Source organism: Corapipo altera, unplaced genomic scaffold, assembly GCF_003945725.1.
Source record: "Corapipo altera isolate COAL_440 unplaced genomic scaffold, ASM394572v1 0, whole genome shotgun sequence".
In the NCBI taxonomy this organism is placed as follows: Eukaryota; Metazoa; Chordata; class Aves; order Passeriformes; family Pipridae; genus Corapipo; species Corapipo altera.
The window spans coordinates 69,147,180-69,163,642 of NW_020884872.1; the positions used below are offsets into that span (position 1 = coordinate 69,147,180).

The 16,463-nt window shown below is 39.1% G+C and overlaps 1 protein-coding gene across 6 annotated transcripts in view; it reads right to left on the reverse strand.

Annotated features, from left to right (window-relative positions):
• Positions 1-11,398: 11,398 nt before the first annotated feature.
• Positions 11,399-16,463, reverse strand: part of PDS5B (PDS5 cohesin associated factor B) — a 101,992-nt gene continuing 96,927 nt past the window's right edge. For 5 of the 6 annotated variants that reach the window (XM_027651188.1, XM_027651172.1, XM_027651179.1 and 2 more), the window contains 2 exons: positions 15,160-15,301; positions 11,399-14,465 (listed from right to left, as the gene is read on the reverse strand). In XM_027651188.1, the coding sequence (XP_027506989.1) occupies positions 14,430-14,465; positions 15,160-15,301 (178 nt within the window). In that variant the 3' untranslated portion in view covers positions 11,399-14,429. Of the gene's footprint in view, positions 14,466-15,159; positions 15,302-16,463 lie in introns of those variants that run through there. The other variant, XM_027651195.1, reaches the window with a different exon arrangement.

Here is a 16,463-nt window from a genome sequence, read left to right on the forward strand (position 1 = left end):
TTTGTAACTGAAGCACTGGGAGCTCTTGCTAAGAGAGTGGCACTACCAGTGAGATCTTTCCTCTTCAGGCGTTACAAGCCTGTGGAGTTTTTCTTTTGATTGCTTAGTAGCAGACTAACATAGTATTATGGTGACTCTATATGTGCCGCTAGCTAATTACCAGCTACTAAGTTAATTAAATACTATACTAGTCATACAACCGAGAAACGTACACCCTTTCCTCAGCTACAAAAACCAGAGGTTGGTTTGCAAAACTGATCAATTTATCCTTTAATAGAAATAAAAATAGAAAGAAGCAGTTACCTATAAAAATTCCAGGCTGATAGTCAAATGGCAAATGCAGCTGTTGCCGCAGAAAATTTTCAAGGCCTAGGTAAACTTTGACATGCAATATTTCGTAAAAATTTGCAGTAAGCAAGGCAACAGAGCTACTGAGGAATTTGGGAGTATTTAATAGGTTGAAGGAAGTTAACAAGAACACATGGTAAAGGGAAACTGAACAGTTTCAGATAAAGAAATTCTCTCCTGGGTTTGGATAATAAAGTGTTGGCTCACTTAGTACAGTTACACTGGGGCCACTGCAGCGTTCATGATCCTAAGCAAGAGGGCTCAGCTGTCCAAGGCACAGAGCAAACAGCATTTAAAGGAAATAAAGGTTTAAGGAAGTACTGTCTCTTCTCCTCGTGTTTTTTTCCATTTTAAACTTTAGTTAGGTAAGGCAAAGAACTGCAATCCCTGAGGGAGGAATTAAAGTTCTCCCACAGCTAGGAATTTTTCTTGATACTCTCTCAACTGTCTTACTCTTCATGAGCAAGACTGACATTCTGGTAGATGCTTTCATTTAAACAGCAGCTCAGTGCTCAAAGAAGAAAACACAGTGGTAGGAATTATCAGAAGGAATAAGAACCATCACTATGCCAAAAATGAGGACAGTCCACTCTACTCGGGTCAAAATGAAACAGCAGAACTGGAAAAGTTTGATTATCCTTGCTGTCATCTTTGAAAGATACAGAATGGCTTCTTTCCAGTCTTCAAAAAAACCCATAACCACAGATAACAGAAGCAGTATCTTGATGGTCTAAAGTACACGAGGAGGGTGGTCAGGGGCTGACTTTTTGGCATGTCATCCACCACCGGAACTAGGGATGGTGAGACAAAAGTAGTAGGAACTGGATTCAGAAACACATTATCAGAGGCAGTTCACAGAGTAGCTGCTTGCTACCCTGCATGTGTAGCTTTCGTGGGATGAAAGGAAGGCTGGACTTGGAAGAGAGATCCATTGCAAGTTATTAAACAGTTAAACCACAACAAGCTCAGGAAATCCTCTGGACTGAAAATAACTCATAGCAACAGTAATGTCCGGGGGAGCTACTATATATTTTTATCTTGTTCTTATTCTCCCCTAGGCACCCATTTCTGACCACTACTGGAGGCAGTCTGTCTCTCTTGTATAGCACAGCTTCCCAGTATAACCACTTTTCTGTTCTTTGATCTCAGCCTCTCTCCCCAACAAATGCTAGTCCAGTCATGAACTCCTGTGCTTGACCTCGTTTCTGCTATTCACATCACACACACTGGCATCTCCCACATCCTAAAAGAAACCTTAAGCCATCCTTGTGGGAAGGAAAGTCAAAAACCCTGCAAATAACTATTACATACACAACACAGGAAAAGCTCTGTTGGGTTTGTTTTGTTTTGTTGAGTTTTTGCCTTCAGTAGATAAGATCTATGATAGAGAAGGGATACGCAAAGTTATCCCTATGGAATACCACATTAGTGGAAACAGTCCTGGTTACAGTACTATGTCTGCTTAACAAAACACCCCGTTTACCCATAAACATAAATAACTCTTGGGAGTCTCAAGCACTGTAAGAGGGAACTAGGTGAAAAAACAAACCCTGAGTTCAAATAAAACTTTTTTGCAATGAAGTAGAGGCTGCTTCATCAGCCTTTTATCTCCAGTTCTTGCCAGCAGAGCAGCTCTGCCATCAGGCTCTTCCAGTTGGCTAAAAAAAGCCTCAATTACTACTTCTCCTGATCAGGCAGTCTGTAGCAGACACCCACAACGTGTCACCCATGTTGGCCTGTCTGCAAATCCTCACCAATAAGCTCTCAGCTGGCTCCTCATCCATCCCACAGACAACCCCATGCACCCCTGCCACACTCATGTGCGGGGTAGCTCTGCCTCCTCACCCTCCTTTTCAAACATCCCTTAAGAGCTTGGATCCATCCATGGAGAAGATCCAGCCATTCGAGCTACCTCACTATTTATCTCTGTGATCTGAACTGGATCATAGCCCTGCAACTGTATGCAGACCCTCAGTTTCTCCTGTTCACTGATCATACCACGTACATTAGTGTACCAGCACTGCTGAGAGGCATGCAGATGTTCTGATTTCCCATAACAGGCAGGAGACTTTTCCCCATAAAGCTCTCCTGCAGACACTTCCTTTTCTCAAAATTGGCCCCCTTCAGCCCTTTTGTTTTCTTGATTCCCTTTGCTTGCCACCCCAGTCCATCACTTGATGGTGGGTTGCTTTTTCCCTTCCCTGCCATGCCTAGTCTTCCATGGTCCATTGTCGGCGCCCACATGGAAAAGCATGATCCAAACCCCCAGCAAGCCTCCCTAGATACCAGGTTGTGTCAGTAGATGGAGTGTCCCAATGCTGCCATTCTCTGCTTTCTCCCAGTGCTACCAGCTGAGGTACAGAGCTGCACTGGAGGGAGTTTCCAGCCGCTGGTCTGCTGCCAGACAGTGAATCCCTTCCCTGGTAGCAGATCTGCAGGGGGAGCAGGAGCCATGCTTCTGGACCCAGAAACCACTGGCTCCCAGCCTTTGTCATAGTGGGAGTCCTGTTTTCCCACCCAATAGACTCTGCCTATACTTTCTTAAGTGGAGCTTTTGGGGTTTTTTGGAGGGGGGCTTTTGTACCTGCAGGGTGTCCTGGAGGTCTGGTTGATCTTTCTTGTCATCCCTGATGGTGTACAGACACTTTCATCCTCCCACAGCTCTGCTAATTAGCAACACAGACCCTCCCAGGCACCAAAGCTCATCTCTCCCAGCCCTGGTGAGAGGTTCCCAGCATCCCTCAGACCCAGCCTTACAGAGCTGTGCTGGGGGTGAGGCTGCTGGTGTCACAGGGACCGTCGACTCAACACTGCTGGGGTCTGTGCTCTGAGGCACATCCTCACCATGGCAGAGCACGTGCCTGCTGCCCACAGAGAGGTCCCTCGCTCTGTCCTGCATTGACTGCTGCTATGGGGAGCTGTGTTCTCTGCCCCATATCTGCTAAAAAGGTACGTGTCCACTTCAGCCAGGAACAAGTTCAACAGCTCTGAGTACCCTTTCTTCAGGAACAGGCCAGACCTGTCCAAGGTTGCAGTATCCTCACATGCAGCAGCACATTGATGCTCCTCAAATGTCTCTGGAAGTCCTCCATCAATCCCAGAAGAAACTCTCAGAATGTCCACAGGATTTCAAAGCACAGTCCAGAAGCCGTTGCACAAACTGCTGTGCCTGTTGGCTGCCCCAACAGATGTGGAATTCCTCAAATGTGTATCTCCAGCAACCCAAGTCTGTCTTTAGTGTTGGCAATCATCCACTAAGGAATATTCATCTTATCATATAAAATAATTTTAAAATTATTTAAACAAGCCTAACTGTGCTAAAGTAGTTCCTTACTCATCCGGATCGAAAGTCTGCAACAGTATCCTAAATTAGAATTTAGTACCCTGTGGATTAGGAGAACCATGAATTAAGCCCATGGCCATATAGGGTCTTGAATATATGACATGACTTGTAATAATAATACACACTGCATTAGCACAACAACACAACCTGGTACTGATAACTAGAAATCAGCTAGAAGTGAAAATCTGAATTCAAGCTGCCTGCATGGAAAAAAAATATATCCATATGTCACAAATGCATGATAAACTATTCTGAACCCAGATTTAAAAAAAGTAAGATGAACCAATCTTTTGAATTTGTTATCTTCTGAACTATGCTAACACTTACCAACAGTGATGCTAAATGGCAGGTGGAATAAAAATGGAATGCTACAACAGAGTGACCTAAATTTGTCAAGCCAGGGAAACTTGCCCTATTTCATGATTCCCACTTCAAAAGCTATGCTGTTACAGGAATGGGGTCATAGGATAATTCAGGCTGGAAGGGACCTCAGAAGGCACAAAATCTAGTTCAAAGTAGGGTCAACTGTGAGGTGAGGCCAGGTTGCTCAGGGCTTTACAGAGGTGGTTCTTGAAAATCTCTGAGGGAGACTATAACCTCCTCGGGCAACCTGATCCCATGCCTTACTGATCCTATTCTAGTCAGTTTGTCTTTTTAAGTTTCTCCTTGCATCCACCCTCATGCCAAGGTTCAGCATCTGACTTTGTCTCCCTTCCTTCCACCACACGCTGCTGTGAAAAGCCTGGGCCCATCCTCTCAGGATTCCCCCCTGCTGGTATTGACAGGCTGCTCTTGGGTCACCCAAAGCTATGCTGGAATCCCAGCTCTGTCAGCCTCCCCGCACAGGACCTGTGCTCCAGGCCCTGGCCATCTTGGTGGCTCTTCACTGAACACACAGGAATTTATTAGTCTTTCATGTTCTTTGGGTGCCAAAACTGAGCACAGTACCTAGAGGTGGACTAACAAGTACTGAGTAGAGGGAATAATCACCACCTCCTATTCACCTGCTGGCTTTGCTCCTATTAATACATCCCACAATGCTGTATATCAGCTGCCCCAGCTGACATTCAACAGACCTGCTGCTCAAACCAGTCAGTCCCCAGCCCTGCATCACTGCCAAGGGTTCTTACTGTGCAGGGGCTGGACTTCACATGAGTGCTTATTCAATTTCATCAGGAGGTCCCATTCCCCCAAGGATACTAGGTGGCTGTGTGTGACAGCATGCTGACTGCCCCCTTCCGTTTTCTGTCATCTGGGAACTTCATTAGTGAGCACTCAGCCATCTCCTCAGGTCACTGAAAAAGACATTAAACACAGCCCATCCCAGAAGAGATCCCAGTCAGTCATTATCAGCCTTGAGGCAGAGTAGCCCTCGAACCACTGCCCTCTGAGACCACTCTTCCAACCACTGTTTCTACCCCTCTGGTTGACTGATACCTCCTAATCTGAGAACTGGGCTATCTACAGGTACAAGAGAAAAAAATTCACGTTTTTGTAAAAGCAGCTATAACACCTATTCCCTGTCTCATGTAATTCAAATACGGCTTGGATTGAAACGCTCTATGGATTACCACCCAGACCACGTGCAGGAGGGAGTTTAGCTTGCAGCTTCTTCCCATCCCAGGAATTACATTTTCAGGTCCCAGCTCCATCCACTAGGGTGCAATTAACCCAGTGACTGGCAAGCTAATTTGATCTGTGCCTTCTCTGTATCTCTGTAACTGCCTGTTCCTCCCCGACCTCTTGCTCCACCTCAGCAGTAAATCACCTAACCTCTAATCCTGACTGATTTATCCAAAGTGCTCCCTTGGACTCAAGTTTGCTAAACTGAAGGGATTAAGTGATACCACATTGCCAGAATCTAAACCCATAACCTGTCTCCTTTCAGCAACATGAATTCATACTGCTTCCTTTCAGCAGATAAAGTGTTCTGTGACTTGGTCACCATATGGCTGTTCATGCAGTGTTCAGTGAAGTTACTCCTCTTTGCAGAGTACTGAAATACTTCTGATTTTTATTCATAGAGACACTTTCTCAATAAATCACCCAAATATCACCAGTATCAAATTCAAGGCATTACTTAAAAAGGCCATCTAAAAGAATCTGCACGTTTGCATACTTTTGAACCTCTTTTTTTTCTATGATATTCTCAAGGTTTGAAAAGTGTATTTATTCCCTTACTCCATTCTATCATTTTTCATTTATGAGTTTTCCTTGTGCAGAGCTCTGGTTCTCAGTCACAGCAGATCTGTGCAAACAGGTTCATGTTCCAGTGATGGTGAGAGATGAACCTTCCTTCTCAGGGGCTGTTTTTAATTACTGCTGCTCATCAAAGCCTCATGGGCCAGTGAATGCAGAGAAGAGAGCAGAGCATCTGCTGTCGACAGAGCAGGCCGACCTTTAGAGTTTTAGTCAGGTTTGTTTCTTGAGATGTTTTTTCCTCATTTGTATTTGTGGCATTAGACATGAGTAACACAAAACAACAGTACAGAGCAGACCAGAACCCACCACACTATGTGTTGTATCAGTGTGTCAGATGACTCCCATCAGTTGTCACGATGGAATTTGTGTGGTGCACTCTATATTTTGTGAAACCACAGACGAGACAACACAGATGCGCAGAATACAGCAGATTTTCAAGCACTGCTCTGAAAGTCATCTAAGTCCTGGCAGAACCCACTCTGATCACTGATCTGCTAGAAGTACTTCATAAAGGGCCTGCACACAGACTACTGTCCTGTTGTAAAGTTGGTGGTTAGAAATAGCAGAATGCCTAGACAGAATGTCTGCAGGGGAAATGAACGGCCTAAGATGTCCAGGGGTCTGAATTTACGTGGTTAAAAATAAATAAATAAATAAAAATGCCTTCTCATATCAAGACTGACAGACAAATTACACCTAAAAGCAAAAGGCTCACAAGAAAAAGATTTGAAACCATTTCTGGCTGAGGTGAAACTCCCACTGCTTTTGAAATGAACACAGTACAGAAATAGACACATGTGGCTGAAAGACAACAGAAAGGCATGTGAGGGTATCTCCTTGTGTCTAGCAGACATAATGGTTATAACAAACATCATATTTCATTAACAAGAACATGGAATCCAGAGATTCAAACGGGATCCACCTTGAGAAGCTTTCCAGCTGTCTCAGTCATTCACCCCAGAAATTTAAACTGAGGAACACTTTGGGTATTTTTAGTCCCTTTATAAGAAAATGGGATGACCTCGGTATTTAACAACTACTAGAAGTCCTGAATCAGTCTTGAATTTAAATATGATGGTGGGTTCTAAGCAGGGATGGCTACAGTACTAAGGACTACTTTTTCTTGCACGAACAGAAAGCAATATGAAAGATAACAATGTTCCAAATGTTCCTAATTCAACGTGAAAGAGTAGTATAGAAACTAAGAAGACAGAGTCACAAGTTTTGAACGTACTAATGAATTAAGTATGGATTTAAAGTGTTCTCCTGATATACCAAATATTTTATCTAAAGTAAATATGATAGCACTAAATTACAGCAATTCTGTGTCATGGCCATCTCACACTTCCATATGTTGGATAAATGTAAAAGTTGAAAGCAGGCAATGGATGCTGAGCAGATATTAAATACCAGAGTTAAAAAATGATAAACAATAGAAGTAGCAGAGCAGCTTAGGAAGATGAAAACAAAATTAATTTTTAGATCCCTACAGAGATTAAAATACTGTCCCATGGAGAATTAGTGTAATGTCCCATAACCCACTCTCACACATTTCTCAGGATAGTACCCAAGTACATAATCATTAAATGTTGCTGAGGCAATACATATTTGATGAGTAACTTTTCCTGTTACTTCCATGAAATGTTTTGGCAAAATTTGATCTTCCCTAGTGCAATAATCTTCAATTTTTCAACATTCCGACCATAGACCTGTTTCCTCCCTAATATCAACAGCAAGGAGTGAACTGAACTTCTGGCTAAATCTCTCCTAATTATTCCTCCTTTTGACTTACACTCTGTTTTGTATTTGGGAGCACACAGTTCACTATTTACGCTTCAGAGGAGTCCTTACCTGCCATTTCATTGGATAATGCAGGCCAGATATTGGAAGAGAGTTTCACAATTTTGGAAAAGTACTACAAGCTATAACCTTGGAAGGAGTTTGGCTCTCTAGATGCTGGGAAAATGAGGTATCAAAATGTAGCAGCAGTTCAACTACTAGTTCTCTTGTCAACGACCAAACTTGTACAGACCTTTTCCAATACACCCTGCAGTTGGGTGGCAGTCTGATGACAGCTTTTGTCTCATAACTCAATGGCTGTGAAACAAGCAGCATGACAGCCACATTTAGAAACACAGATTATCCTGATTTGGAAGGAACCCATAAGGATCATCACATCCAACTACCTGCTCCTCACAGGACTACCTAAAAATAAACCACATGACCAAGAGTGTCATCCAGACACTCCTGAACTCTGGTGCGCTTGGTGCCATGACTGCTTCCCTGCGGAGGCTGTTCCAGTGACCAGCCATCCTCTCAATGAAGAACCCATGTTGCAAACAAGAAAGATTCAGAGAACTGACTGGCTGGGGCCCACTGCAAGGAATGAAAAGCAGCAATGACTGGGCATAGGACTCACACTGTCCTGCAGAAGAAGACAACTATATGTGAAGGAAGGCTAGAACCATCCCAGGTTGCTAAGAAGGTATACTGAAATTAGTAAGCAAGACTGGATAATCAGGGTTTCACAAAAAGCTGCTGAGAAAAGAGGTCACATTGAAAGATTTCATGAGAGGCACTGTAGGAGACATCATTACCAATGGTTATATACCACTATCTGCAGTGTGGACCTGTGCAGACTGTTGCTACTAGGCAGCTTTGAAAACATTTGTTTCCAGATGGCTTATATCTTGACCTCTTTTGCCTCAATTTTAGTGCAGGGCTTAAATAAATGCTGCCTTAACCTTCCTACCTATGGAGGTTTGAATCCTCTTTTGCCAAACTATTCCAAATTCCTTACTAATGACATTTGCCCTCAGCAGCAGCCATCGCCCTCTTTCAACAAACACTCCGGGCATTAGTCTCAATTCTATGCATGTTCTTACACATATTTCAACACTCCAACTTCCTCCTCCAAACCAAAGAAAGCAACATATCCTCAGTTCTCCTCTCTTAAATAGATACTAATAATTATTATATCATTATCACTAACTTAGTTTCCCCATCTAGGCTTTAATCTTGAATACAGGACTCATATCTCATGTCATCTGTGATCCAGTAACTGCATTCCTGCCTCATTTATCTGTTGATTCTCTACTCTTTACTCATCTCTGTAACACCTTTTAAATCAGTAACTCATATCTAATACCCCATTTTTCACCAAACCACACACCTGCATACACCATTGTTTTTTCATCACCTAAACCATACAGAATACAGCAGAAGATAAATAAAACCATTTTTCTCTCCCTTTTTACTCCAGTTCTTCATATTTTGAAAGGGTTATGGAAGGATAAGAGTAAACGCATTTTGGGGAAAACACAAAGGCAGTTTCTGCTGCCTTTCAGTATGTTGCAGGTCAAGGACTCCAAAAAAATGGTGGTGTACATGACATGCATGTAACAAGTTATCGTATCTATAGATGTGGCTATAAAAAAAAATCCAACAAACCAAAAAAACAACAAAAAACCCTAACAAACCCCCAGAACCTCCTTGTTTTAAATAACCACCTTATTATTTTATTAAATAAGGATTAAAAACTCTTCTATTCTTCAAAATATCTTTAGTTTACAAGAATTTAATTTTGCTGAATAGAAACATACTACAAGGAAACAGGAACCTGGAATTTTAAGGTATATCTACCAAAAAAGCCAGTCATTCCAAACCAGACTGTTTCAAAGTGCTATGACTTTAGGAGAAAGCTGTTTTACATTATCAACTTGTCTTTCCAATATATTAAAGAAAAAGCTTTTTAGGGCAAGGTTGTTTCATTTTAACACACTCTTTTATATTATAACAGCAACTGAAGTTAGTACTACTTAGATTGTTACTAAGTTCACCTGTTCTCTTATAACGCATGTCTTAATTTGAACAACTGTCTCCTATCTATAGAAAATTAATGAACTGCAACAGTAGTGACACAGTATTACAGAATATAGTCTCTAAAGCCATCAGATCACTGGATCTGTTCAGAACCACTAACAAATTTATGAACTGAAATTTGTTTTGAATAATAAAATTACTTCCAAGTAAACAGGCACAGTATTCAGTAATACTGCAATGATTTGCAAAATACTGCGTTCCTTTTTATCTACACACATGAGGTAGGTTACAAGCATCAGAGACATGGCTAGCCAAAACAAACACCTTATGTTATCCATCCTTCAAAGAAGCTATATATTAACTTAATTCCAAACATATCACATGATTACTGAAAAAGTGATTTGCAGGGGTAGAAATCTGTATTTGAGAGACTTCCTTCTTACATAGATACGATATAATGCTGCTGTCTCAAAAGAATATAAAATACACATCTTCATTATGGAAATGAAAGTGCTACTAAAAACCAAATCATGACTGTAGTGAGGCACTGAAAAAAATGCAGGAGTGACATCTTTCCATGACTGTATATACACACTGTACTATACCATGTTTATCCTGCCCATACAAACACAATGGCACTTGGAGACCGCTGTAAAGAGGTCAGACCTTTTAGACAGCAGAATGCGAAGAACTTTTAAAGCAAACTGGGTGGGTTTTTCTTCTGTATTTCCATCCTAGCTGCCAACATTCAGCTTCCTACTTTTCCGCTAGCAACAAAATGCCAGGAGCTGTACAGTACACAATGAAGTAGGTGTCCTAAGTATGCTGGACAAACCGACTGACAGGGCAGGAAGTTTGCTTATGTCTGTGGAATGTAAGACATTTCTGTCAGTGTTAGGAAATTGTACCTAAATTAGTAAACATCTTTTGTAAAGGCAACATCCAACAAAGATGCAAAGACTGGAATGGCAATCTGTGAGCGCAACAGGAAACAAGAACATATTCAGATTCTTCTACTCCTCCTGATGGATGACTGGACAGAGGGTCTTGGTCAGGTGAATTTTATCATCTTGGTCATCATACAACCTGCAGATTAAAGGGATGGCCATCTAGAACTCATCTTAGCCGTGTGTGGTTGTAGACATGCTGCCTAGATCAAATACAGTGGCATAGCTGAATGTGTCTCTTTAAAAAAGTATTTGCACCTATTTGATGAGGTAGAGATGCATCAATCTCTACACTATATATATATAAATTATATTTTTAAACACAGGTAAGTCTTTAAAATTACTCCATCCACAAACTCAGAATTTTGTATATCTCTGGTATACAGTTGTAAGATCCTCGTATGCCCTGCGTGCACAAGTGTGAGAATATTCAAACATAATGCACTTGGGTTTGTACCTGTATTTGCATAGGATGAATGCATTTAAGAATTAACCCCACAGAATGACAGGGACTGTAAACTGCAGGATCCAAAACCTACTGTGTGCATTCATGAAAGCAGATTTTGATAATCTGTCAAGACCTACACATGCAAAAAAGGGAGCAAGAAAACTGCACACACACCTCTCAAGTTTGGTGGTGTCTTTTTCAGACTATCAGATGACAAACGCTATGCCAGAATGATGTATTTAATATTCAACTCTAAGTTTTTTTCAAGTTACAAATTGAGCATATTCATTTTTGACAAAAGTGTCTTTAATATGAGTATCTTTTTGTAAATTCTAATGTTTTTGTTCACAGAAATCAAAATGTCAAAAGAGCAAGTGTCAAAATATTTGAAAAAGGGTTCGGTTTTGCTAGAAAATAAAGTCAATTGACAGAGTCAAGTATTATTAATACAGAATTCTAGACTATCCAAGGTGGAACAGGTGTACTCACACTAGAACTTTCAAGCAATTTCACATTTCCCTCCTATTAGTGGATTACTTGACCCTAAGTATTCATTATCTCAGTAGGTAGCAAGTAAAAGACCACCATGCTTCTGGAATCAGCGAATTATTCTTAAACATTAGTATAAATATTACAATCCCTGTTTGGATTTTGCATATGAACTACAGATCACTGAGAGTTTCCTGTTGCACTGCAGCAAGAAAAGGAAATGTAACAAAAGCTTAATTTGCTGCTAAGTACAGCAAGATACTTCGGTAATCTCACAAAAATGTCATACTGGAACTTGTTACAGTGAGTTCAATTTGATCTTTTAATGTAATACAGTACATTTTATAAACTTAACATTATCATTGCAGAAGAGCATGCTAACTGAATGTTAGCAATTTATCTTTTATACATAATTATAATCTACTGTAGCTACTGTATGCAGATCTCAAAATGTTAGTACATAAAATATTCATTTTCTTTATACGAGATGAGAATGAACTTAGAAGTTTGAATATAAGAATGAAATATTTGCTGTGTCTATTTCTCAAGAAATAATGAATTACACATTATAACCCAAGAAATCAACATTTGCAAAACTATAGTTTAAATTTACAATAAACATTATGATCAGTAATGGTGCATCAATATTTGATGAAGTTTAACCTAACCATGTTTATGCACATAAAGCCTCAAGAGTCTGCAGCAGTTTCAGCATCAATTTTTCATATTTTTTGTATAAAATGGACTTAAAGGTACATCTTCCATAAATGTTTTCAGTGCAATTCTGTCAAAGAGGAAAATATAAAGCTAGCTTTTAATTATTCTCTACCATAAAAAAAAAACCTCAACAACTTGCATTTGCACTGCTGAAGCATAAGTAAGCCAGTTCTGTTGTACCAACTCTTTCAAAGTCAATTCTTATCAACCATATCTGCCTTTCTAGGCAGCATTTCCCTCATATCTATAGGTATAAATGTTGAAAAGCTGAATACTGGAAGAGTGGAGAAGTTAAGATGAGGCAGAATTACCTAATTGTTTATAATACTTTTTTCCATTGGTACAAAAAAAAAGCGTAATGAAAAAATTCTAAGGGTTGCTTGCTTTACTAGTGATCTTACACTTTGTAAATCAGTAAATCCATGGTTTAGTATTATCCTTTTCTCTGATCTTTACAGGCCACCTTGCAACAATAACTTATTTATTGATGGATTATATGTAAATGCTCCATTATTCAATGAAATAAAATTTTCTTAGGTTAGAAATTGATTTTTCATGTGTTGTCAACTGTAGAATATCAGAGGGAGAACAGCACCTGAAGGTATAATGTGTGCTTGGCTAAGCATAGTGTAGTAACTGATACATTTTGGTTCAAAGACATGCTTTGTAAACTGTAAAACTGCATACAGGAACAGGATACTGCTCTAAGCATTTTGTTTCCTTTTTTTTTTTAAGACTATATCTAAAAAAAACCCAAAAAAAACAACAAAACCCAACCTCTCTATGGTAGCACAAAATAAAAATGGAGCTTCATTCAAATCTTGAATACCTTGACTGTAATAATCGACAGCTGGTTATCCAACAAAAACTTAGCTCTTCATACCAAAAAAATTTGGCTCAAAAACAAAAAAGAAAGGTACAATAAACTCTCAATAAAAGGTTCTCTCATGAGGCAACCTACCATATACTACTGCTAGATACGAGTTTCCAAAAAAACATTACATCCCATTTTCAGCACATTTTTCATAAACATGCAACTTCACTATAAAATACAAAACACTTGGCTCTCAAGAACAGCTTTATAAAGACACACTGCATCAATAAAATTTCTCTTTGTGATTAACTTTACATTGTAATAAGAATTGTATTTTCACTAATGTTTATATATCAGATTTCATATTATAATGTAGTAATAATTTGCTCTTTGTGAACATCATGTTCAGAAGGAAATATCTATACACATTAACATACTAGACTATTAAAAACTCAGTTACAGAATTTTATTGATACAGTAGATTAATAAAAACTGATAGGGGAAGATAAAATGGGTAGGGTATTCAGTACATTATTTAATAACACACTTTTAAAATTAAAATATTTTAAATCCTTTTTGAATTTTCAATGCCACTACAAGTCCAGAAAAGTCTGGCATCAATACTGAGGTGTAAAACAAAACTTCTTTCACAATTTGCATCTCTTGTATTATTCTATCCAACATTGTTCAACTGTAAAAGAAAGTAATTTAGCACCTCTGATGATAAGTAGGTGCCTGAAGGTAAACACTAGGTTATATTCATGAAGGAAACAAAGACTTGTTCTTCTTCTTCTCCTCCACATGACAAATAGTGGCAAAAGAAAGTGGCACTATTTGTTCAACTGATTTTTTTTTTCACAGTTAAATGTCAACAAGAGTACAAATACGAACACTGACAGATGTTGCTTGAGATCAATTTTCAACAAACTGTTCTTTTTTAAACCAATCGATCCAATAAACAGTGGGATACTGTCAGTTTAAAGCCGCAGATAAAAGCTATACAAGCACTTTATAAGTCAGAAACATTAAAAAAAGAACTATTTACAGTTTTCTTCTTTAGTTCATATGTCTACAAAGCCAGCGCACATTACACTTCACAAAAATCCACAGTTAATGATATCAACATGTGTGTGGCTAAAGCTTGTGACCTAGGGACTTCAAATGCAGGGGTAGTAAAATAGGTTTTGTCTTTTTGTCAGCAACCCCATTTGTGCACTAACAGCTTCATTCAGTCTCAAGCTTTATATTAAAAGCATTCTTCAAAGCTTTCACCTGGAAGGCTGGTAACTACATGCTCACTCATCGCCTTTCCCTTTTGGAAGTTCTGCGACGGACCTATTTGGAGAAAAAGTATTTTTAATGTTGTTACAGAAAAATCTTGAAAAATCTGAGAACAAATATATTTTATAATGGAAAAAATGCTCAGTTTTTTCTGTTTTTATAAACTCAGATGCTCCAATCATCAGACGTATCCAAAAGTGTAAAGGCATTCACAGTTAAATTTTTAGTATTACTACCAACATTGGTAATGTATTTGTATGAAATAAATATAAAAGTGAAATTATCTTAACATATTTGCATATGCTGCTAAGAGGAAGAAATTAGTTTAGGATTCTGTTCCAAGATGTCATGCTTATTTTCCAGTACTATTCATTTTGTGTGTCTGTTTTGAATTTATTCACTATCACAATACAGCTGAGAAGAACAAGCAAGAGTGACCTGGAAAATAATTCTCATTAGATAATACGCAACTCTGGCATACAGATGAGAAAGGTTACACAGAACAGAAACTTTATGATGCTTGACAAAAAGAGGTATTTTCTAAGACATGCAGCTTCTCTGGGAAACTACAGTGCAGCTCCACTACACAACAGTGGCAGCTGACAATGACCTCATTCATTTTAAAGTAGGAAGAATAAGTTCTAAATATAGGAGAAGTCATTCTAAGAACAGAAGTCATTCTCTCATCATCAATACACAGAGGACCACCAGAAAGACACACAAAGAAAATCTCAGGCATCTGTCTTACATTGATTGTGGAAACTTCCTCTTCTTCCATTACTTCTTCCTGTGGAATGTCATCACTAACTGGTGAACTACCCTGAAATACATCCATCTCTTCACTAGATTCATTCTCTTTACTGGCTGCTTGTTTGGAACGTCCTGCACGGCTACAATGAGAAGAAAAATAAAGATCAGCTTCACAGCATATGGGTCTGCAAATGTATAAACTGTATGAGTAAACATTCTACTTTACAAGAACAGAAGCCTTAAAATTTCATGTTATGTAATACTCTTGTCTTATACACCTATATAGTTCATCCATACATGAAACAGAAGAAGTGGAACTAAAACAAAATTCTTCCTTCATAGAGGGCTAGGACTACAAAGTTGAACAGTTTTGTCTCTATAGAAAGGCAAATTTTTCTTTTCAGTGCCAGAATACAGGCCAAAGCAGTGAACAACACTAAGCAGTGAACAGGAAAAGCCAAAGAGCCAGAGACTGAATACTATGTGTTGTTTTTTTCCTATTCAATTCAATGAATAGATGCACTCTATTTCTACAGGAGTTTATACACAACCTAGAAGAACCCATATTGTTATTTATGAAATTAACACTATGATGAACCTAAATGCAAATATTCCAAGCTAGCTCATACTAAGAGCTAGGGATAATCAGGATAACAATAACTTAATTAGGATAATCAAGAACAATCAGTCAACAATAGCTTAAATTGTCTGTTTTAGTTATGGGATCTGTGACAAAAGCAAAAAGCACCCACTTGCTTTACTTGAGAACTAGCCATCACCCCCTCACCTCAAAAAAAAGCCAACTACATATATATCCAAAACTACAGAGCATCACCCACATTACATTAGCACAATTCAGAACCAAATCACAGAATCATTCCGTTTATTTCAGATGAAGTCTTGCTGCACCCAAACTGGGTGACTTTTTGGTTGAAATTAAACCAGAAACTCTGTTTCAGGCAGACAACAGATAGATATCAATCTCCAATGGGGGCACAGATCTAAAACAACTGTCCTCTGACACCATTACACTACAAAAGTGGTAGGAATTTTCAGTCCTGAGAACCACTAAAATCTGGACAAAATAAAATCTCTGAATTGCATATAGTAATTATAGTGGGGGGTTCAGCATTAACCAGCATACCATCCCTTGAGAAATGACATAAATTAGCCCAAACCAAGACTTCAAGACTGACAGAAGCAAGAGAATTGAAAATGAAACAGAAGAATTACTCACAAGCTAGGTTTATCTTTTCACATATTACAAAAATAAGCCTTTTCACATGCACTGAGTGGTAACCT